General features: G+C 44.2%; 3 protein-coding genes across 4 annotated transcripts; all 3 read right to left on the bottom strand.

Annotated features, from left to right (window-relative positions):
* Positions 1 to 3020: 3020 nt before the first annotated feature.
* On the bottom strand, positions 3021 to 11651 carry LOC144266646 (olfactory receptor 5G9-like). Of its 2 annotated transcripts, XM_077820097.1 has the most exons (2): positions 11634 to 11651; positions 3021 to 3950 (listed from the first exon to the last, which is right to left on the bottom strand). In XM_077820097.1, exons 1-2 carry the CDS (start codon positions 11649 to 11651, stop codon positions 3021 to 3023), a joined length of 948 nt encoding a protein of 315 aa, XP_077676223.1. The 2 variants fall into 2 exon arrangements, with proteins under 2 accessions (XP_077676223.1, XP_077676224.1); XM_077820098.1 differs by lacking the exon at positions 11634 to 11651 and having other exon boundaries at positions 3021 to 3959.
* A 3656-nt stretch (positions 11652 to 15307) lies between these two features.
* On the bottom strand, positions 15308 to 16246 carry LOC144266385 (olfactory receptor 5AR1-like). The gene has a single exon (XM_077819842.1). It carries the CDS (start codon positions 16244 to 16246, stop codon positions 15308 to 15310), a length of 939 nt encoding a protein of 312 aa, XP_077675968.1.
* A 5060-nt stretch (positions 16247 to 21306) lies between these two features.
* LOC144266384 (olfactory receptor-like protein OLF1) lies at positions 21307 to 22245 on the bottom strand. Its single transcript, XM_077819841.1, has one exon. It carries the CDS (start codon positions 22243 to 22245, stop codon positions 21307 to 21309), a length of 939 nt encoding a protein of 312 aa, XP_077675967.1.
* Between the last annotated feature and the right edge of the window lie 322 nt (positions 22246 to 22567).

The raw sequence follows: 22567 nt of genomic DNA, 5'->3' as shown, positions 1-22567 counted from the left end.
TACAAATTAATTTTACCCTTTGCCCTGGATTTCCACTGCCACCACCAAACTTTATCTGGGTTCCTGAAAAAATGGAGTTTGGACACATCTTTCCCCCCAAAATCCTCCCAACCCTTGCACCCCACTTCCTGGGAAAGGTTTGGTAAAAATCCTCACCTATTTGCACAGGTGACCACAGACCCAAACCCTTGGATCTTAGAACAATGAAAAAACATTCAGTTTCCTTACAAGAAGACTTTTAATAGAAGTAAAAAAAATCATCTCTGTAAAATCAGGATGTTAAATACCTTACAGGGTAATTAGATTCAAAACATAGAGAATCCCTCTAGGCAAAACCTTAAGTTACGAAAAAGACACACAGACAGGAATAGTCATTCTATTCAGCACAGCTATTTTCTCAGCCATTTAAAGAAATCATAATCTAACACATACCTAGCTAGATTACTTACTAGAAGTTCTAAGACTCCATTCCTGTTCTGTCTCCGGCAAAAGCATCACACAGACAGACACAGCCCATTTGTTTTTCTCCCTCCTCCCAGCTTTTGAAAGCATCTTGTCTCCTCATTGGTCATTTTGGTCAGGTGCCAGCGAGATTACCTTTAGCTTCTTAACCCTTTACAGGTGAGAGGATTTTTCCTCTGGCCAGGAGGGATTTTAAGGGGGTTTACCCTTCCCATTATATTTATTACAAGTATACAGATATTTAAGATACTGATTTGATTCCCCCCACCCAGTTCTGTCTTGTCTCTTGTTGATCCTTGCTATTACAGCCCATGCTCCCCCCAAGTTCTGACCCTTCTCCCAGGTCTCCATGTGTTTGACTTACCTGTGTGCTTTGGTCTCCTGTCCCCTTCAAACTTACTTTAAAGCCCTCCTCACTAGGTTGTTCAATCAGGCTGCTGAAGCTTCTTCTCCCCTTCCCCATCCAGCCTGCACCCCTTTAGCTGGGCCCCTCACCCTTGTTCCTGCCAGTCTCCCTCCACCTACGCCTCTTGCCACCCACTGGGCAATGATGTGGAAGAAATCATAAAAACATCACTGATAGCTTGCAAATGACAAAGAACAGTAACTTCAACAAAGTTAAGATCAGCATCCTACCACTGTGAGAGCAACTCTATGGAGGTGTATTTTAACAAGAAAGCAACGAGTCAAAAACCGCCTAATGACAAAAGTGAGGAAATTAAAAGACTTAGACTAACCATGGCAAGGACTCAAGCAGCCATCATAGATTCCTAGATGGTACTTGTCCCCCAAACCACAAAACAAGAAATGGGAAGGAAGAAAAAAAAAAAAAAAAGAAACCACACAGCTGAGTGTGGCCGAATGTCAAAACTCAAGGAAATTAACTGGGCCAAACAGGTATCCTTCAGCAAATGGAATTCTACTCCCCAGGAAGCCAACAGCACATCCACAACAGCACGTAAAGTGTAAGATGGACATGAGCAGGGCTCAGAGGGAATTGGAAAAGAAAGTAGTCAAGGACCTAAAAACAACCAACAGTATATTCTTTCATGCTATTGGGAAGACCATCAGAGAATCAGTGGTGCATGCAGTGTGGCCATGTCAGTCCCAGGATATTAGAGAGACAAGGTGGATGAGGTGATATCTTTTATTGGACCAACTTCTGTTGATAGACAAGCTTTTGAGCCTTTTGAAGAAGAACTCTGTGTGGCTCAAAATCTTGTCTCTTTCACCATAATGGCATGGAACCCACCTCTCATGAGCACCCCCTTCTGGTCAGCTGGGTCTTCACTTCTCCGTTTATGGTGACCCTCTCTGGCAGTTTCTAGTGACTCAGCCCTCTGGCCAAGTCACAGCCTGTATGGAATACAACTCCAACATCTTTAGGGGCATTAGTCCAACAAAGTCTGTATGCGCTCCTGGCACTGGTAGGGGACCATGCCCCCAGAGCTTGCTCCTGGAGACTTTTCACCTATTCTGGTCTGTCTGGCCTTAGGGAAGTTCTATATAAAGTGGGGGAAGCAAACAATGAGTGTCTTCAGCTGGCTTAAGAGACAGCCTCCCCACCACAGAGAGATACCTGAAGGCACCTGGAAACAAAAGGACTGCAACCACAGAGGTGGGTGAGGCCAGGCTGGACCCAGGTCAGAAAAGGCATCTGACATGAGAAGGATTTTACCTGAAGTTACAACTTGGGGTGAGACGTTAAGATTTGGAACTGATTTCTGAGTGTATTAATCTTAGCCTTGCTTGTGGGTTTTTTATTTTGCTTTGTGGCTTACATTGTTCTGTCTGTTACTACTTAAAACCACTTAAATCCTACTTTTTCTGTTTAAGAAAATCACTTTTGTTTATTTATAAACTCAGTGTAAGTAATTGTTAGCTGGGGGGGGCACATATCTCTCTATCAGTGATATGGGGGGAGGAACATTTAGCTTTTTACCCTGTATAAGGTTATGACAGAGTAAAACAGATTTATTTGGGGTTAGGTCCCACTGGGGGCTGGGTGTCTGCATGCTGGAGACAGGTATCCTCCTGGGCTGGTTTCAGTCTAGATGAGCAGTTTTGTGGGCGTAGCCCGGACACTTGGTCTATGTTGTAGCAGACTGGCTTGTCTGGCTCAACAAGGCAGGGTTCTGGAGGCCCAGGCTGGCAGGAAAAATGGGCTCAGAGCTAATTTGAGCCCATCAGGTGACAGTCCCAATGAGGGTCTCTGTGACCGAACCCAGCACACTATGCACTTGGGTTTCCTGCATTTCCAAAAAATATCCCAGCACCTGCGCGATGTGCTGTTCTAGTCTGGCTTGATCTCAATCTCTCCTTTCAAAGTTGTTCTACTGTGGATAACTAATTAAATAACTACTGGAACAGAGACGTGAAGTTGAGCATCTCACCCTCGAGGCGGTTCCCCTTTTCCACCAGCTTATAGAATCATTCTTTCTCTCTGGCCCTGGGATACTTCCCCTGTTTTGTCCACTGATCTCAGTTGGGGTCCGCAGACCTTGTTGGAATACAAACAAATTAATCATAATAACAATACAATAATGAGAAATGCAGATTCAAGAGCTCGTTAGGAGTTTATTCATTGCTTTCCTCAAGGCGTCCTTCACCTCCGTGTTCCTCAGGCTGTAGATGAGGGGGTTCAACATGGGGATCACCAGCGTGTAAAACACTGAGGTCACTCTGTCTCTGTCCATGGAATAGCTGGAGGTGGGACGCAAATACATGAAGAGGAAGGTGCCATAAGACAGGACCACCACAGTCAAGTGGAAAGAGCAGGTGGAGAAGGCTTTGTGCCGGCTCTCAGCAGAGCGGATCTGCAGGATGGTGGAAATGATATACACATAGGAGAGGAGGACAGTCACAAAGCTGCTCCCTGTAATGCAGCTCGTGAAAGCAAATGTCATAATCTCATTGATGCGGATGTCAGAACAGGAGAGCGCCAACAATGGGAGGACATCACAGAAGAAATGATTGATGATGTTGGAGCTGCAGAATGACAGCCGAAATGTGCAACACGTGTATATCATTGAATCCACAATCCCCACAGCGTACACCCCAGCCACCAGCTGTTTACAAAGCTGCCTGGACATGGTGACCGTATACAGCAGCGGGTTACAGATGGCCACATAACGGTCATACGCCATCACAGCCAGCAAGAGGCACTCAACGTCTGCAAAAAGGATAGAGAGATACATTTGCACAGCACAGGCCGTGTAAGAAATGCTTTTCCTCTCGGCTAAGAAATTCAGCAGCATCTTAAAGGAAATTGTTGAGGAATAGCAGAGGTCACAGAAAGACAAATTACTGAGGAAAAAGTACATAGGGGTGTGGAGTCGGGGATCAATGATGATTAAGAAGATTATCCCCCCATTTCCCACCAGGGTGATACCATAAATCAGTAGGAACACCATAAACAGGGGGACCTGCAGCTCCGGACGATCTGTCAGTCCTGAGAGAATGAATTCAGTCGCCTCCGAGTGATTTCCCTCTTCCATCTCCTCTGAACAGAGATCAGGCTGCTACAGAGATGTGGGCAGGTGGATGGTGCAGAAAACCTGTCCCTTCTCTGTAATGAGGTAAGTGATGATAAATGGAGATCAGTTTCTCAATGGACATCAGTACCCGCACAGGGAAGGGCTGAGTCCACACAGCCAGATGTTCACAGCTGGTCATTCCAGGTGTTTGATAAAATGCACACGCTCTGCAAATACAATGAGACGCAGGTTAATCATGCCCCCCCACACACACACACACAAAAACTCCTGTTCACTAATCCAAACTAATCCAATCCTTAGCTAAAGAAGGGGTGAGAGTAAAGGAGTGTCAATCTTTCTACCCTCTCTGGGCAAGGGGAGCTCTGTGGCTTGGCATGTCCGTTTCGGGTAAAGTTGCTTACTGTGCTAATTAAGCTTTTTGGCATTTACTTGAGCCTCTATGTAAACCCAGAGACATAATGGAAAGCCCTGACTTCAGTGACTAGGTAATTGCCTATTTTTTCCAACCAAGGAGGTCGCTCCTTTAGCTGAAGGGGTAGGAGTTGGGGCTGAGGCTTTTGATGCTGGAGGTCTGGAATTCAATAGCTGCTGATCCCCAGGTTGTCTGTATGTGTGTGTGTGACTGTAAATAGGACGATAGCACGTACCTGCTGAGAAGAGAGAAAGAGAGATGTGTTGGTGTTTCCTCGTCCACAGAAACTGCCAATTTGGAGCATTCAGGATGTTTTATACGAAGATGTGTGATCTATGGGACATGATTCCTGAGGCAACTGGGAATCCCTGAGCTCAGAGAGACACAACACCTTATTCATGCATTCAGTGAACCAAAGCCACCCTCGCTTAATTGGTGCCCTGGGGATTAATTTGACCTACTCTTTCTTACTGTGTAATTAAACTGATGCAATTTCTACCAGAGTTACAGAGTATGAAGTTAGGGGTATATTTCATCTTGTTGTTTTCAGTGCAACCTGGGTACTGTGAAGAGCTGATCCACAAACGGTTGTTTGTTTGGTTTTTTGTGGAGACCAAAATCTTTTAGCTGAAAAGTTAATATTTTGACTTGGAAGTACCACTGGGATTCCTCATACACTCCACACCACCAGTCTCTTCCATGGGCCAGGCTCCCAGGCTGGACTACATCCCCCATGGTGCATGATGGTCTCTCCTCTTGCTGAATTGCCCTGGAACATCACCAGAGTCCCACAGACATGGTTTAGGGAGGAGAGGTGTTTGGTATTTTGATGGAAAGCTTATAATTTCGGGAGAAAAGATCATTTCTTGGAAAAAATAGTTAAATGGGAAATCCAATTTCCTATCAGAAAAACTTCTGAAGAAAAATTTTCAACCAGCCTTAGGTAGAACTATGGAATCAAAGGACCAGAAAGTTAGATACAGGTGAAACGTACTAATTGATTGCCGCTGTAGCTGATATCTTCTCAGGTATTCCTGGTTCCAGAGTAACCTTATTGTCCTGGCCTCAACAGGTGGAATGTAAAACCTGTAAGACACATAAGAGTACTCCAGATTATCTAGCTATTTATAGCATGCCAATCACCATAGTATCCTATGGCCTTCCCTTGCTAGGTTACTCCCCAAAGTAGGAAAGATAGGTTCACCCATTTTCCTTGATGGAGACCACACGATGACCAGAGGGGCTCAGGGGGGAGGCCACAGCATGCTATGGACTTCTGCAGTTCACAAAACTATCCCGCTTGTGTGCATATTATCAGCACACAGAGCTCAGCCCTAAGAAGCAAAATAAATCTATGAGTGAACTAGAAATAGTCATGCTTTCGTAGCAAATATTAATAATATTTTTATCATGTATGTGAAGTTATAAGATTACACTGTATCAAGTTATTAATACATGTTGTAAACGGAGGCTGGCAAACTGGTCTGTCTTAAACAAAGATATGTGTGCGCAGGTTAATTTTGTATCTAAACAGTAACTAGAGTCATCAAGCAGGAAGGGAAAGAAAGGAAGCCCAAAAAAGGTGAGGAAAAAGCAGCAGGGAATATTCTTCTACATAGATATTTTGTCTTCTGGTAACCAGGTGGAAATATTTCTCAAAGTGGGGGTAGGACTCTAAAAAGAAGGCACAGAAATCCCAGGGCACCGATATCTGTCTCACTACACCTGAAGAGATAAAGGAAGCCACCATTGGACTGGGGGAGCGGACCTGACCTAAGAAGTTTGGTCAGTGAGACTGCTGAAAGCCTGTGGTGTGGAAACTTTTGCATTGTTTTTCACATCATTTGTTAACTTAGGCACAAGTTGAATTCTCGCTTTATTATTCTTGTCTGAGAAATTAAGTTGCAGGCATGTTGGTGCTATTAAAGAAATAATGGACAATGTAGCTTCTATTGTCCAGGAGACGACTGGGCAGGACAGGACATACATTTCTGGAGGGAAATCGAAGACTAGGGAGTCTGTTGTGGTCCCCCTACAATATAAGCAAGGGTGGTGAGAGCCTGAGTGTAACCCAACTATTCCTGGCCAGGCTGTAGTTACACACACATGCTCAGGGTGTGATTTGCATGCCAGACGGTGGTTTGTGAGTGGCCCCGGTGGAAGCCACTTCAGCAAGGCATTGAAAGGTTGTGACACAGCTGCTGATTAGTCTGCGTTGGACCCTGGTATGTCACAGCCACCAACGTAAAAAGTATCCCAGTAACACCAAAAGTATAATGCTGACTGAGAGTAGTGTTCCATTGACATGAAAGGGTGAGGTCACCACAGGGATGGGCCCATGCACTGATCCATGGCTGCAGATTCACAAGGCCATTACCTCCCGCCAAGAAGATCCATGGCAGGCCCAATGATGACTCTTTCCTTCTTCACTATGGTAGTAGAAATTATCCCCCAAGGGTGTGCAGGTTTGGCTGGTACTATCTGTGCTCCGGGGCATGTTGGTGACCCCTTCTCCTAAGTGTTGCCAACCTGTGAAACATTGCAGGGTTGATTGTATTAGGAGGAAAAACTGATGATAAAAGTCAGCTCTATTCTTTGGTATAATCCATGTGGTGGGAGGAGGGGGGAGGTTACAAAGAATGTACACAACGTCCTGCTTCCCTGAACACCAGTAGAAACAACCAACGACCAGCAGTCTCTGTATTCAGAAACTCCCAAGTCTGTCACTCCAGGTCTGTGCCCAGGAAACACTATGCCCCTACTTCCTCTAGGAGTCATGCTCATAATCCTCCTCCTGGCTTCTCTGACTCCTGTGACCTGCAGGTGCCTGGGGAGTCCTCACTGAGAATGCCCTGCTCAGGGCAGGCTGCAAAAAGTAGAATATTCCCCAAACTGGTGGTTAACCCTGAAGATCTCTGCAGCATCTCTACAGATGCTGCTACACAACATCTCCGAGCAGGTCAGCTCCCTCCCGATTCTTCTGTTGGGTTTATCTATTTCCTATAACTTATAGTCCGTGAAACAGAGTGTGATGTTGCACTCCATAATGCTTCATAGAAATATGCTTCTTCATGTAAATAGGAGACAACTGGAATATGTTTTATGCTAGATATGCCCTGTAACGTATCTCTGCAAAGCTTATGATCAACTGGAGATATTCATCCTATTTGCATGAATGTATCATTTTTGTATTTGAAATTATGAAGATTGGCAATGTAGTTGTTTCATTTTAAGTAGCCTCATTGAAGGAGTTGATCAGCTTCTTGTGACTTGCCCATGTGACTCCAAAACTCCATCTTGGAGCTGGATTCTGCAGAGGAGAGGGGTTTCCACCCACAAGAGAGAGAATATAAAAGCCCCTGGGGAAACCCCTCCATTTTGTCTTCAGCTGGCACAAAAGATAGCCCCTCCACCCCAAGGAGATGCCTGAAACAAATTGGAACAAAGGACAGTAACTACAGGGGTGTGAGTGATTGCTGGACCCACACTAGGAGGAAGTCTCGTCTGCAAAAAAGGCTTATTGCAACATCTTTGAGGTTGAGATTTACCTGCATTTAGTTTTCACTGTAGTAGGCTTCGCCTTACATGTTTTATTTTATTTTGTTTGGTAATTCATTTTGTTCTGTCTGTTATTACATGGAACCACTTAAATTCTACTTTTTGTATTTAATAAAACCACGTTTTACTTATTAATTAACTCAGAGTATATATGAATACCGGGGGGTGGGGGAGGAGGGCAAACAGCTGTGAATATCTCTCTATCAGTGTTATAGAGGCTGAACAATTTATGAGTTTATCCTATATAAGCTTTATAAAGAGTAAAACAGATTTCTTTGGGGTTTGGACCCCATTGGGAGCTGGGTATCTGAGTGCTGGAGAGAGGAGCACTTCTTAAGGTCTTTTCAGTTAAGCCTGCAGCTTGTGGGGGATGTGGTTCAGACTTGGATCTGTGTTTGCAGCAGGGAAGTGTGTCTGGCTCAAACAAGGTAAGGTTCTGAAGTCCCAAGCTGGCAGGGAAACAGGCTCAGAGGTAATCTAGGCACATCAGGTGGCAGTCCCAAAGGGGTTTCTGTGACCCAACCCGTCACACAGAGTTTACGAATAAAATTGCAGAACAATGTGAGAGGTGGTGAACGATAGGACAAGAACCGATGGACTTCAATTGCAGCAAGGGCCGTTTAGATTGGACATTAGGATAAACATCCCAACAGTGAGGTTGGCTAAGTACTGGAATAATTTGCCCAGGAAGGTTGTGAGATCTCCATCACTGGAGATTTTTAAGAGCAGGTTAGACAAACACCTCTCAGGGATGGTCCAGATTATACTTAGAACTGTCATGAGTGCATGGGAGGGGAATAGATGACCTCTCGAGGTCCCTTCCAGTCCTGTGATTCTATGATCGCACAAGAAACCCTGCACTGGGGGTGGGGGAGGTCAGCCTGAGCACTGAGCAGGGCAAGGGACTTGCACCTGCCTACACTTGACATTCAGCTCCACTGTACCCCCCACCACATGCACACACACAGTGTCCACTGCACACCAAGCACACACAAACAAGCACACACAGTGCCCACTGCACATCAAAAACGCACACACAGAGACAGACTGCCCACTACACACACACAGCCTGACGCTGACCTCAGTCAGAATACACAATAATCTCCACTGGGAAGCTGGGAGAGCTGCAATATTTCCAACTTGCTTGAACAAAAAGAACCGAAGGGGATTCTGCTGCCCTGGTAGGGAGATAGGACTAGATTTCCCAGCTGGTCTCTTCCAACAGCAGCTTCTCTGAGGCCTGGTTTATGCTTAAATATTAGATGAACAGAGCTCCGTCACAATGGGAGGGAAACTTTTTACACCCTGTGCAAGGCAGTTAGCTTGCACTGACCATCAGCGTAATTCTTCCATTCAGCTAGCGACTGCCTCTCGGGGATGTGGATTAACTAAATCGAAGGGGAAAACCCTTCCATCACTGTGGAAAGCATCTACACTACGGCGCTGCTGCACACCATAGCTGACTCAATATAATGGCCTTAGTATCGACATTCCCTGAATGGATGTGGGAGTTTCCCCCCTTCCTATTAAAGCGATTTTTCTCTCCTTTTCCTGTCACTCTTCTCCCTCCCTTCATAAAGCTCTTTCCTTCTTTTGATAGGTAAATATGTTCAGAAAAGTTAAAATTTCTCCTCTAAGGATCATTCTTTACTTCCCTTCCTGTGAATGGCTCACTGTCATTTCAATTAAAGGCTGAAATGTTCTGACACTGACTTGTTTGCCCATGACTTGGTGGTATCTCTTTGTTTTTCCTCCCTTCACTTACAATCAGTTGAGGACGGAAGCAGTACCTTCTCAGAACAGGAAAAATCAGACTGAAATTTGAACTTTCCCCTGTTTGCTAACCACACCAATGTTACTCTGAATACCTCTGGAGCTGCTTTCTGGGATGACTTTGAGATTTGCTTCCTGGAGCATCTTTACTCCCAGGACTACAGGTGTGCACAGCACATGTCATTAATGTTGTTGCCTTCCTTGTGAAATGGAACACAGAGGGCAGAGCATCAGCTGGTCTGGATCGCTCTCTCTCCCGTGAGGGCTTTTGAATATTATACAAAACTGAGGTGACTGTATTCCACTTCATGTGTTGGTCACCTCTCCAAAAGTCTCTTTAAGTAATTTCCAAGTGTTGTAAGTATCTAGAAATGGGTGAATTTCTTCTGGACTAATCATAGAATCATAGACTTTAAGGTCAGAAGGGACCATTATGATTGTCTAGTCTGACCTCCTGTACAACGCAGGCCACAGAATCTCACCCACCCATTCCTGTAACAAACCTCTAACCTATGTCTGAGCTATTGAAGTCATCAAATCGTGGTTGAAAGACTTGGAGGTGCAGAGAACCCTCCAGCAATTGACTTATGCCCCACGCTGCAGAGGAAGGTGAAAACCCCCCAGGACTGTGACAATCTGCCCTGGAGGAAAATTCCTTCCCGACCCCAAGTATGGTGATTAGCTAAACCCTGAGCACGTGGGCAAGACCTACCAGCCAGGCACCCAGGAAAGAATTCTCTGTCGTAAGATCAGATCCCACCCCATCTAACATCCCATCACAGGCCATTGGGCATATCTACCGCTAAGAGTTGAAGATCAATTAATTGCCAAAATTAGGCTATCCCATCATATCCTCCCTTCCATAAACTCATCAAGCTTAGTCTTGAAGCCAGATAAGTCTTTTGCCCCCACTGCTTCCCTTAGTATGCTCTTCCAGAACTTCACTCCTCTGATGGTTAGAAACCTTTGTCTAATTTCAAGTCTCAGCTTGCTGCTGGCCAGTTGATATCCATTTCTTCTTCTGTCCACATTGGTAGTGAGCTTAAAGAATTCTTCTCCCTCTGTAGTATTTATCCCTCTGATATATTTATAGAGAGCAATCATATCTCCCCTCAGCCTTGTTTTGGTTAGGCTAAACAAGCCAAGCTTCTTGAGTCTCCTTTCATAAGACAAGTTTTCCATTCCTCGCATCATCCTAGTAGCCCTTCTCTGTACCTGTTCCACTTTGAATTCATCTTTCTTAAACTTAGAAGACCAGAACTGCACACAACATTCCAGATGAAGTCTCACCAGTGCCTTGTCTAATGGTACTAACACCTACTTATCTCTACTGGAAATACCTCGCCTTATGCATCCCAAGACCGCATTAACTTTTTTTCACAGCCATATCACCTTGGCAGCTCATAGTCATCCGGCGGTCAACCACTACTACGAGGTCTGGCAAGGTTCCTCCCCCACTCTGAACTCTAGGGTACAGATGTGGGGACCTGCATGAAAACCTCCTAAGCTTACTTTGACCAGCTTAGGTTCAAACTTCCCCAAGGTACAAATTAATTTTATCCTTTGTGCCTTGATCTCCACTGCCACCAACAAAGTCTAACTGGGTTTACTGGGAAACGTAGTTTGGACACGTCTTTTCCCCCAAAATCCTCCCAACCCTTGCACCCCACGTCCTGGGAAAGGTTTGGTAAAAATCCTCACCAATTTGCATAGGTGACCACAGACCCAAACCCTTCGATCTGAGAACAATGAAAAAGCATTCAGTTTTCGTACAAGAAGACTTTTAATAGAAGTAAAGAAATCCCCTCTGTAAAATCAGGATGGTAGATACCTTACAGGGTAATGAGATTCAAAACATAGAGAATCCCTCTAGGCAAAACCTTAAGTTACAAAAAAGACACACAGACAGGAATAGTCATTCTATTCAGCACAGTTCCTTTCTCAGCCATTTAAAGAAATCATAATCTAACACATACCTAGCTAGATTACTTACTAAAAGTTCTAAGACTCCATTCCTGTTCTATCCCTGGCAAAAGCAGCATACAGACAGACCCAGACCCTTTGTTTCTCTCCCTCCTCCCAGCTTTTGAAAGTATCTTGTCTCCTCATTGGTCATTTTGGTCAGGCGCCAGCGAGGTTACCTTTTGCTTCTCAACCCTTTAGAGGTGAGAGGATTTTTCCTCTGGCCAGGAGGGATTTTAAAGGAGTTTACCCTTCCCTTTATATTTATGGCAAGGTCCTTCTCCTCCTCTGATATTTCCAAGTGATGCGTCCCCAGTTTATAAGAAAAATTCCTGTTATTAATCCCCAAATGCATGGCCTTGCACTTTTCACTATTAAATTTATTAATAATGTATTGTAAAAAACAATGCCATTGGGGTTGACCTGAAACTATTCACAAAAGTCTCCTAATAGCCTTGTCCCAAAACAATGTGTGTGTCGGTGAGGAGGATTTAGGTGCAGGTTGCAAAGCAGCCTCCAGTACGAGGTGGTGATACTCCCTCTCTTTGTAATTTTTAGCTCAATAGTTAGGCTGTTCACCTGTGAGGTGGGAGATCCAGGTTTAATTCCCTGTTCTGTCCAGTGCTTGGCAAAGATGTGCACTTGGCTTTCCTGTATTTCCAGAAAGCATCCCAGCCCCTGAGTGATGTGCTGTTCTAGTCTTTGGTTGCTCTCAATCTCTCCTTTCAAGGTTGTTCTATGGTGGAAAACTAATTAAAAAAACGTTGGAACAGAGACATGAAGTTGAGCATGTCGGTGCCCCGAACCACTTGTCTATAGAGTCAGTCTCTCTTTCTGGCCCTGTGATTCTTCCCGTCTTTTATCCACAATGCAACAGCTTCAACAGGAGAGACTGAGGCCATATCTACACTACTAGCTCAATCGGGACTACTGCGATACATTAAATGGTCTTGATTGGGCAGGTCTGGGGAAGGCATGCTAAATCGATGGGAGAGCTCTCACCTGTTGAAGTCTGTACTCCACCTCACTCAGACACTATGTTCCATCATGTATCTTCCTCAGGGCTGGTCTACGCTAACGCTGTCTGATTATCTTTGTTACACTACTTCAGTTACGTAACACTCCAGTTGACTTAGCACGGTGTGGACACCACTGTGAGTCAGACGAACTTAGACAACTTGAAGTAGCGTAACTTAGATCAATTTACAGCAGTAGCATAGACCAGTCCTGAGAACGATGCAGGACAGAACATAGCCCAGTGGCCAGGACATTGTCCGACAATGTGGGAGACCCACTTTCAAATTGCTTCTCCCCATTCGACAGAGGGGGAATTGACCTGGATCTTCCATGTCCCATGGGAGTGATCTAAACACTGGGATAAAGTCTACAAGGGAAGCAGCACCATTCCCACCTCTTCCATTCCCATCCCTTTTGTCAGTGTGGCCTTACATTGTCTTTGCTTTGACATCAAAAAGTATCCAGGAAGGAAAGGAAATGTTCCATTTCTGATCATGCTAAATAGTTCCTTTCACCCCACAGGACATTTCTGTCAATGTTTTCAATTTGCCAAACATTTCAGGAATTTTAAGATTTGGTTCGGGTTGAACTGAATTTGTTTTTCAATGTTTTATAAACACCCATGAACTCAAAAATCAGATATTGGCCCAGCTCTAGCCATTTCTCACTCTCCGCAACCCAAGCTGTACAATTCCCAGAATCGCTATTCCTCAGAGTCCATAGGACTTACCCGCAGAACTAAGAGTAAGACCTCATAGCCAACCTGCTCCTGTGGTATAAACATCGAGTGTCTGATATGACTTTTTCTTTCTGTTTAATTTATGTGCTCGAGAAAACTCACCCTTCCCATATTACTTTGTATTCAGTTCAGTGCAGATTCTCACAGTGGACGCACACACACCACGTTCTCTTTTCGATATGTTACCCTTGTTCTTACTTATTTTGTTGCTCCCTTAACTTAAAATAAAGGCCATTTTGATGGAAATCACCTTTCTCCTCCACATGCGTGGATACAAACCAGGCGACAATCTACACAACAACCCCACAGAGGACGTAAAGGGCTGCAGAGGATCAGGAGGGTGCAAGGTGAAAAACTCCCTTTGTTTCAGCCATAGAAATCACACACTTTATACTTGCAACTGCATAACCAAACCAAACCCACTACAAAGCAGAAGGAGAAAGATTTGATTCCCCCCTCTTCTTTCCCAATACAAATACATCTATGCTTTCAAAGTGTTATGCAGACAAAACTACACAGGATCCTTTCATGGGACAAGACAAGATGTCACGTGTATTATAACACAATTTGATTTATGATCTATAACTAATATCTAATACCTATGTATACACACACACACACATCAAATGTTCTGCAGCTGCTAGATAGTTACCATTCCTGAATGTAGCTTGAGTTGGTGGCTTGGGTTCGTAGCTTGTGGCGGCTAACTGGCCAGGAAAGCCAGGCACAAGGAAGAACTGGGTCTCTGTTGGGCATGCACCAATGCCCTTCTGTGTTGGCAGCAGAATGTTACCCTCCAAAGTGATTCATGTCACCCATCCTTTCTGAATCCAGAGTCTATAGGTCTTGATGTGTCACACTGCCTCTGGGTTTGGTGTGATTGATCACCCTTCAATTGCAGACTTGACTTTCAGCCTAGGACCTGGCTTTGATGTTTCTTCAATTATACTTTTGTTCTTTTCTTTTGAGGGTGGACTCTTCTTGCTTTGTCAGGGCTGTTGTCTGCATCTTCAGCCATTGGTGTTTACACTTTATTTCATCAGGACAGGCTGGGGCTGGAGGTTGATTCCATTATCCATATATACCTCATTCACACATCAAAACTACACTAATAAGATTACAGCAGGGTTTTGCAAAAATGAAGGTTGCAGCAAGCTTTTACAAAATGAAGTGAGCATTTTAAAATGGAGTTTGGGACAAGTTAAAATGGAGTTTGAGTTACAATATGGACAAGTGTAAGGAATGGCAAACAGTGAACAGATGTTACAATGTTGAAACAGTGTAAGTTTCAGCTATTTAAGCAGCAATTGGATTGAAAGTGAAAGTCAATTAGCCAGTTATTGGGGTACATGGTTTATGAATGAATGTAATTTCATTCATAAAACTTTATTTTTGAAGTTATATTAATAAAATGACAGGTTTCAGAGTAACAGCCATGTTAGTCTGTATTCGCCAAAAGAAAAGGAGTACTTGTGGCACCTTAGAGACTAACCAATTTATTTGAGCATGAGCTTTCACTGTAGCTCACAAAAGCTCATGCTCAAATAAATTGGTTAGTCTCTAAGGTGCCACAATTACTCCTTTTCTTTTTATTAATAAAATGAACCATTAAAAACAATTTCATTGATCAGTTCTACAGAAGCACGTCACAAATATTCACACATCTGAAACAGGTGGCTCCTGGAATTTTGATGGGGTAATAGCCTAACAAAGCCCTGATTTTAGTTGGGGCCTGCAGGCCTCGTTGGAATACAAACAAATTCATAATAACAATATAATAATGAACAATACTCCCACGGGCTCTGCCAAATTACATTGCAATGGGATGGGAATTGAATTCACCTGTTTCCACTCCCCATCACTAAACCAGTACTGAGTTAAACAGATTCAAGATTTGGTTAGGAGTTTATTCATTGCTCTCCTCAGGGCGTCCTTCACCTCCGTATTCCTCAGGCTGTAGATGAGGGGGTTCAACATGGGGATCACCAGCGAGTAAAACACTGAGACTATTTTGTCCGTGTCCATGGAATAGCTGGAGGTGGGACGTAAATACATGAAGAGGAGGGTGCCATAAAACAGGACCACCGCAGTCAAGTGGAAAGAGCAGGTGGAGAAGGCTTTGCGACGGCCCGCAGCAGAGCTGATCTGCAGTATAGTGGAGGTGATATAGACATAGGAGAGAAGGATGGCCACAAATCTGCTCCCAGTAATGCACAACATGAAAGCAAACATCATAATCTCATTGATGCGGGTGTCAGAACAGGAGAGCGCCAGCAGCGGGGGGATCTCACAGAAGAAATGATTGACGATGTTGGAGCTGCAGAATGACAGCCGAAATGTAACACATGTGGGAATCATTGAATCCACCAACCCCACAGCATACGCCCCAGCCACCAGCTGTTTACAAAGCTTTCTGGACATGGTGACCGTATAGAGCAGCGGGTTACAAATGGCCACATAACGGTCATACGCCATCACAACCAGCAAGAGGCCCTCAGCATCTCCAAAAGCGATAGAGAGAGACATTTGCACAGCGCAGGCCGTGTAAGAAATGCCTTTCCTCTCGGCTAAGAAATTCAGCAGCATCTTGGGGGAAATTGTTGAGGAAAGGCAGAGGTCACAGAAAGACAAATTCCTGAGGAAAAAGTACATGGGGGTGTGGAGTCGGGGATCAACCCTGATTAACAAGATCATCCCCCCGTTCCCCACCAGGGTGATACCATAAACCAGGAGGAACACCACAAACAGGGGGACCTGCAGCTCCGGACGATCTGTCAGTCCTGAGAGAATGAACTCAGTTGCCTCCGAGTGATTTCCCTTTTCCATCTCCTCTGAACACAGATCAGGCAGCTATAGAGATATGGGCATGTGAATGGTGCGCAAAACCTGCCCCTTCTCTGTAATGAAAGAAGTGAAGTTAAACAGAGATCAGTTTCTTAATGAACATCAGTACCCACTCCGGGAAGGGCTTAGTTCACAGAGCCAGATGTTCACAGCTGGTCATTCCAGGTGTTCGCTAAAATGCACACACTGCGTAAATATAATGACACTTCAGATTCATCATGTCCCACACAAAAACACTCCTGTTCACTCATCCAAAGAGAAAACAGTGACTTGTGATTCTGCTGTGAGAGAATCAGTCTGAGGGGATCATTTCATCACTAAAGAAGGGGTGAGAGGGAAGGAGTGTCAATCTTTCCACCGTCTTTGGGCAAGGGGAGCTCTGTGGCTTGGCATGTCGGTTTGGCGTAAAGTTGCTCACTGTGCTAATTAATCTGTTTGGCATTTACTGGAGCCTCTATAAAAACCCAGAGACATAACGGAAAGCCCTGACTTCAGTGACTAGGTAATTGCCTATTTTTCCAAACAAGGATGTCGCTCCTTTAGCTGAAGGGGTCGGAGTTGTTGCTGAGACATTAAGTGCTGGAGGCCTGGAATTGAATAGCTGCTGATCCCCATGGTGTCTGCGTGTGTGTGTGACTGTAATACAGGACAATAGCCCTACCTGCTAAGAAGAGACAGAGAGATGTGGTGGCATTTCCCCATCCATGGAAACTACCAGTTTGGAGCATTCGGGAAGTTCTATACTGAGATGTGTGATCTATGGTACATGATTCCTGAAGCAACTGGGAATACCTGAGCTCAGAGAGCCGTAACACCTAATTAACGCATTCAGTGAACCAAAGCCACTTTGCTGTAATTGGTGCCCTGGGGATTAATTTGTCCCACTCTTTCCTATTGTGTTATTAAATGATGCAATTTCTACCAGGGTTACAGAGTATGAGGTGAGGGGTATATTTCATCCTGCTCTTTTCAGTGCAAGCCACGTACTGTGTAGACCTGATCCACAAAGGCGGTTTGTTTATTTTTCTGTGTGGAGACCAAAATCTTTTTTGTTAGGAAATACCATAGGGGTGCATCCGATACCACTCAGCACCAATCTCTTCCATGTTCCTGGCTCCCAGGCTGGACTACATCCCCCATGATGCACGATGGTCTCTCCTCTTGCTGAACTGCCCTGGAACATCACCAGAGTCCCACAGCTGTGGTTTAGGGAGGAGGGCAGTTTGGTATTTTGATGGAAAGCTTATAATTTCCAGAGAAAAGATAATTTCATGGAAAAAATAGTTGAAAGGAAAATCCAATTACCCATCAAAATGCTTCTCAAGAAAAATTTTCAAGGAGCTTTCACAAGAAATTTCGAATCAAAGGAACAGAAAGTTAGATACAGGTGAAACGTATTAATTATTTGCAGCTTTAGCTTATATCTGCTCAGTCATTCGTGGTTTCAGAATCACATCATTGGCCTGGCCCCAATAGGTCGAATGTAAAACCTGTAAGAGTACTCCAGACTATCGAGCATTTACAGCATGCCAATCACCATGGTATCCAATGTCCTTCCCTTGCTAGGTTACTCTCCTAAAGATAGGAAAAGTCAGTTCACTCATTTTTGCCTGATGGAGACCACAGGATGACCAGAGGAGCTCAGGAAGAGACCACAGCATCCTCTGGACTTCTGCAGGTCACAAACTATTCCTCTTGCATGCATGTTATCTGCACACAGAGCTCAACATTAACATGCTAAATAAATCTACCAGTCAACTCGAAATAGTCATGGTCTCACTGCAAATATTAATACATTTTTGATAAGGTATGCGAATTTATAATATTACACTGTATCATGTTATTAAAAACATATTGCAAACTGAGGTGGGCAAACTGGTTTGTCTTAAACAGGAAACGTGCTCTGCTTAATTTTGTTTCGAAACAGTAACCAATCAAGCAGGAAGGGAAACAAAGGTAGCCTAAAAAGGTGAGGAAAAAAGCAGCAGGGAACATCTTTCTACATAGAGTTTTGTCTTCCGGTAACCAGGTGGAAATGTTTCTCAAAGGGGGATAGGATGATAAAAAGAAGAGGCAGACATCCCAAGGTACCTCTCTCTCTCTCTCTCTCTCTCTCTGCCCATTGATTTACTGCATCTGAAGGGACAAAGGAAGCAGTCTTTGGACTGGGGGAGGGGTCCTGACATGAAATTTGCTCAGTAAGACTGCTGAAAGCATGTGGTGAGGAAACTTTTGCTTTGAATTTCACATCTTTTCTTCACCTAGGCACAAGTTGCATTTCTAGCTTTATTTTTCTTGTAACCATGTCTGACTTCAATGCCTCCTTATTTGCACTCACTTAAAATCTCTCTTTGTGGTCAATATACTTTCTTTTGTTCTTTTATATAGTCCAGTGGGTTTAAATAGACGTGTCTGAGAAGCTAACTTGCAGGCTTGTTCGTGCTATTAAAGACATAATGGACAATGTAGCTTGTATTGTCCAGGAGAGGACTGGGCAGCACAGGATGTACATTTCTGGAGGGAAATCGAAGGCTGGGGAGTGTTTTGGGGTCACCCTGCAGTATAACCAAGGGAGGTGAGAGCCTGAATGTAGATACTGCCCACTGCACACCAAGCACACACACGCAAACACTCAAGAAGATGGATACATGTTCCATCATGTATCTTCCTCAGGGCTGGTCTACGCTAACGCTGTCTGATTATCTTTGTTACACTACTTCAGTTATGTAACACTCCAGTTGACTTAGCACGGTGTGGACACCACTGTGAGTCAGACGAACTTAGACAACTTGAAGTAGTGTAACTTAGATCAATTTACAGCAGTAGCATAGACCAGTCCTGAGAACGATGCAGGACAGAACATAGCCCAGTGGCCAGGACATTGTCCGACAATGTGGGAGACCCACTTTCAAATTGCTTCTCCCCATTCGACAGAGGGGGAATTGACCTGGATCTTCCACGTCCCATGGGAGTGATCTAAACACTGGGATAAAGTCTACAAGGGAAGCAGCACCATTCCCACCTCTTCCATTCCCATCCCTTTTGTCAGTGTGGCCTTACATTGTCTTTGCTTTGACATCAAAAAGTATCCAGGAAGGAAAGGAAATGTTCCATTTCTGATCATGCTAAATAGTTCCTTTCACCCCACAGGACATTTCTGTCAATGTTTTCAATTTGCCAAACATTTCAGGAATTTTAAGATTTGGTTCGGGTTGAACTGAATTTGTTTTTCAATGTTTTATAAACACCCATGAACTCAAAAATCAGATATTGGCCCAGCTCTAGCCATTTCTCACTCTCCGCAACCCAAGCTGTACAATTCCCAGAATCGCTATTCCTCAGAGTCCATAGGACTTACCCGCAGAACTAAGAGTAAGACCTCATAGCCAACCTGCTCCTGTGGTATAAACATCGAGTGTCTGATATGACTTTTTTTTCTGCTTAATTTATGTGCTCGAGAAAACTCACCCTTCCCATATTACTTTGTATTCAGTTCAGTGCAGATTCTCACAGTGGACGCACACACACCACGTTCTCTTTTCGATATGTTACCCTTGTTCTTACTTATTTTGTTGCTCCCTTAACTTAAAATAAAGGCCATTTTGATGGAAATCACCTTTCTCCTCCACATGCGTGGATACAAACCAGGCGACAATCTACACAACAACCCCACAGAGGACGTAAAGGGCTGCAGAGGATCAGGAGGGTGCAAGGTGAAAAACTCCCTTTGTTTCAGCCATAGAAATCACACACTTTATACTTGCAACTGCATAACCAAACCAAACCCACTACAAAGCAGAAGGAGAAAGATTTGATTCCCCCCTCTTCTTTCCCAATACAAATACATCTATGCTTTCAAAGTGTTATGCAGACAAAACTACACAGGATCCTTTCATGGGACAAGACAAGATGTCACGTGTATTATAACACAATTTGATTTATGATCTATAACTAATATCTAATACCTATGTATACACACACACACACATCAAATGTTCTGCAGCTGCTAGATAGTTACCATTCCTGAATGTAGCTTGAGTTGGTGGCTTGGGTTCGTAGCTTGTGGCGGCTAACTGGCCAGGAAAGCCAGGCACAAGGAAGAACTGGGTCTCTGTTGGGCATGCACCAATGCCCTTCTGTGTTGGCAGCAGAATGTTACCCTCCAAAGTGATCCATGTCACCAATCCTTTTTGAATCCAGAGTCTATAGGTCTTGATGTGTCACACTGCCTCTGGGTTTGGTGTGATTGATCACCCATCAATTGCAGACTTGACTTTCAGCCTAGGACCTGGCTTTGATGTTTCTTCAATTGTACTTTTGTTCTTTTCTTTTGAGGGTGGACTCTTCTTGCTTTGTCAGGGCTGTTGTCTTCATCTTCCGCCATTGGTGTTTACACTTTATTTCATCAGGACAGGCTGGGGCTGGAGGTTGATTCCATTATCCATATATACCTCATTCACACATCAAAACTACACTAATAAGATTACAGCAGGGTTTTGCAAAAATGAAGGTTGCAGCAAGCTTTTACAAAATGAAGTGAGCATTTTAAAATGGAGTTTGGGACAAGTTAAAATGGAGTTTGAGTTACAATATGGACAAGTGTAAGGAATGGCAAACAGTGAACAGACGTTACAATGTTGAAACAGTGTAAGTTTCAGCTATTTAAGCAGCAATTGGATTGAAAGTGAAAGGCAATTAGCCAGTTATTGGGGTACCTGGTTTTATGAATGAATGTATTTTCATTCATAAAACTTTATTTTTGAAGTTATATTAATAAAGTGAACAATTCTACAGAAGCATGTCACAAATATTCACACATCTGAAACAGGTGCCTCCTGGAATTTTGATGGGGTAATAGCCTAACAAAGACCTGATTTTAGTTGGAGCCTGCAGGCCTCGTTGGAATACAAACAAATTCATAGTAACAATATAATAATGAAGAATACTCCCACGGGCACTGCAAAATTACATTGCAATGGGATAGGAATTGAATTCAACTGTTTCCACTTCCCATCACTGAACCAGTACTGAGTTAAACAGATTCAAGATTTGGTTAGGAGTTTATTCATTGCTCTCCTCAGGGCGTCCTTCACCTCCGTGTTCCTCAGGCTGTAGATGAGGGGGTTCAACATGGGGATCACCAGCGAGTAAAACACTGAGACTATTTTGTCCGTGTCCATGGAATAGCTGGAGGTGGGACGTAAATACATGAAGAGGAGGGTGCCATAAAACAGGACCACAGCAGCCAAGTGGAAAGAGCAGGTGGAGAAGGCTTTGCGACGGCCCGCAGCAGAGCTGATCTGCAGGATAGTGGAGGTGATATAGACATAGGAGAGGAGGATGGCCACAAATCTGCTCCCTGTAATGCACAACATATAAGCAAACATCATAATCTCATTGATGCGGGTGTCAGAACAGGAGAGTGCCAGCAGAGGGGGGATGTCACAGAAGAAATGATTGACGATGTTGGAGCTGCAGAATGACAGCCGAAATGTAACACATGTGGGAATCATTGAACCCACCAAACCCACAGCGTACACCCCAGCCACCAGCTGTTTACAAAGCTGCCTGGACATGGTGACCGTATAGAGCAGTGGGTTACAGATGGCCACATAACGGTCATACGCCATCACAGTCAGCAAGAAGCCCTCAGAATCTGCAAAAGTTATAGAGAGAGACATTTGCACAGCGCAGGCCGTGTAAGAAATGCCTTTCCTCTCGGCTAAGAAATTCAGCAGCATCTTGGGGGAAATTGTTGAGGAAAGGCAGAGGTCACAGAAAGACAAATTCCTGAGGAAAAAGTACATGGGGGTGTGGAGTCGGGGATCAATCCTGATTAACAAGATCATCCCCCCGTTCCCCACCAGGGTGATACCATAAATCAGGAGGAACACCACAAACAGGGGGACCTGCAGCTCCGGACGATCTGTCAGTCCTGAGAGAATGAACTCAGTTGCCTCTGAGTGATTTCCCTTTTCCATCTCCTCTGAACACAGATCAGGCAGCTGTAGAGATATGGGCATGTGAATGGTGTGGAAAACCTGCCCCTTCTCTGTAATGAAAGAAGTGAAGATAAACAGAGATCAGTTTCTTAATGAACATCAGTACCCACTCCAGGAAGGGCTTAGTTCACAGAGCCAGATGTTCACAGCTGGTCATTCCAGGTGTTCGCTAAAATGCACATACTGTGCAAATATAATGACACTTCAGATTCATCATGTCCCACCCACAAACACTCCTCTTCACTCCTCCGAAGAGAAAATTGTGACTTGTGATTCTGCTGTGAGAGAATCAGTCTGAAGG

This window comes from Eretmochelys imbricata, chromosome 6, assembly GCF_965152235.1.
Source record: "Eretmochelys imbricata isolate rEreImb1 chromosome 6, rEreImb1.hap1, whole genome shotgun sequence".
NCBI classification, from domain to species: Eukaryota; Metazoa; Chordata; order Testudines; family Cheloniidae; genus Eretmochelys; species Eretmochelys imbricata.
The sequence above is the reverse complement of the archived record's forward strand: the minus strand, read 5'-3'. Positions and strand labels throughout refer to the sequence as shown.

Bases quoted from the DNA above. Each gene is read 5' to 3' on its own strand.
- LOC144266384 (XM_077819841.1), bottom strand. From the start codon at position 22,245: ATGGAAAAGGGAAATCACTCAGAGGCAACTGAGTTCATTCTCTCAGGA.
- LOC144266385 (XM_077819842.1), bottom strand. From the start codon at position 16,246: ATGGAAAAGGGAAATCACTCGGAGGCAACTGAGTTCATTCTCTCAGGA.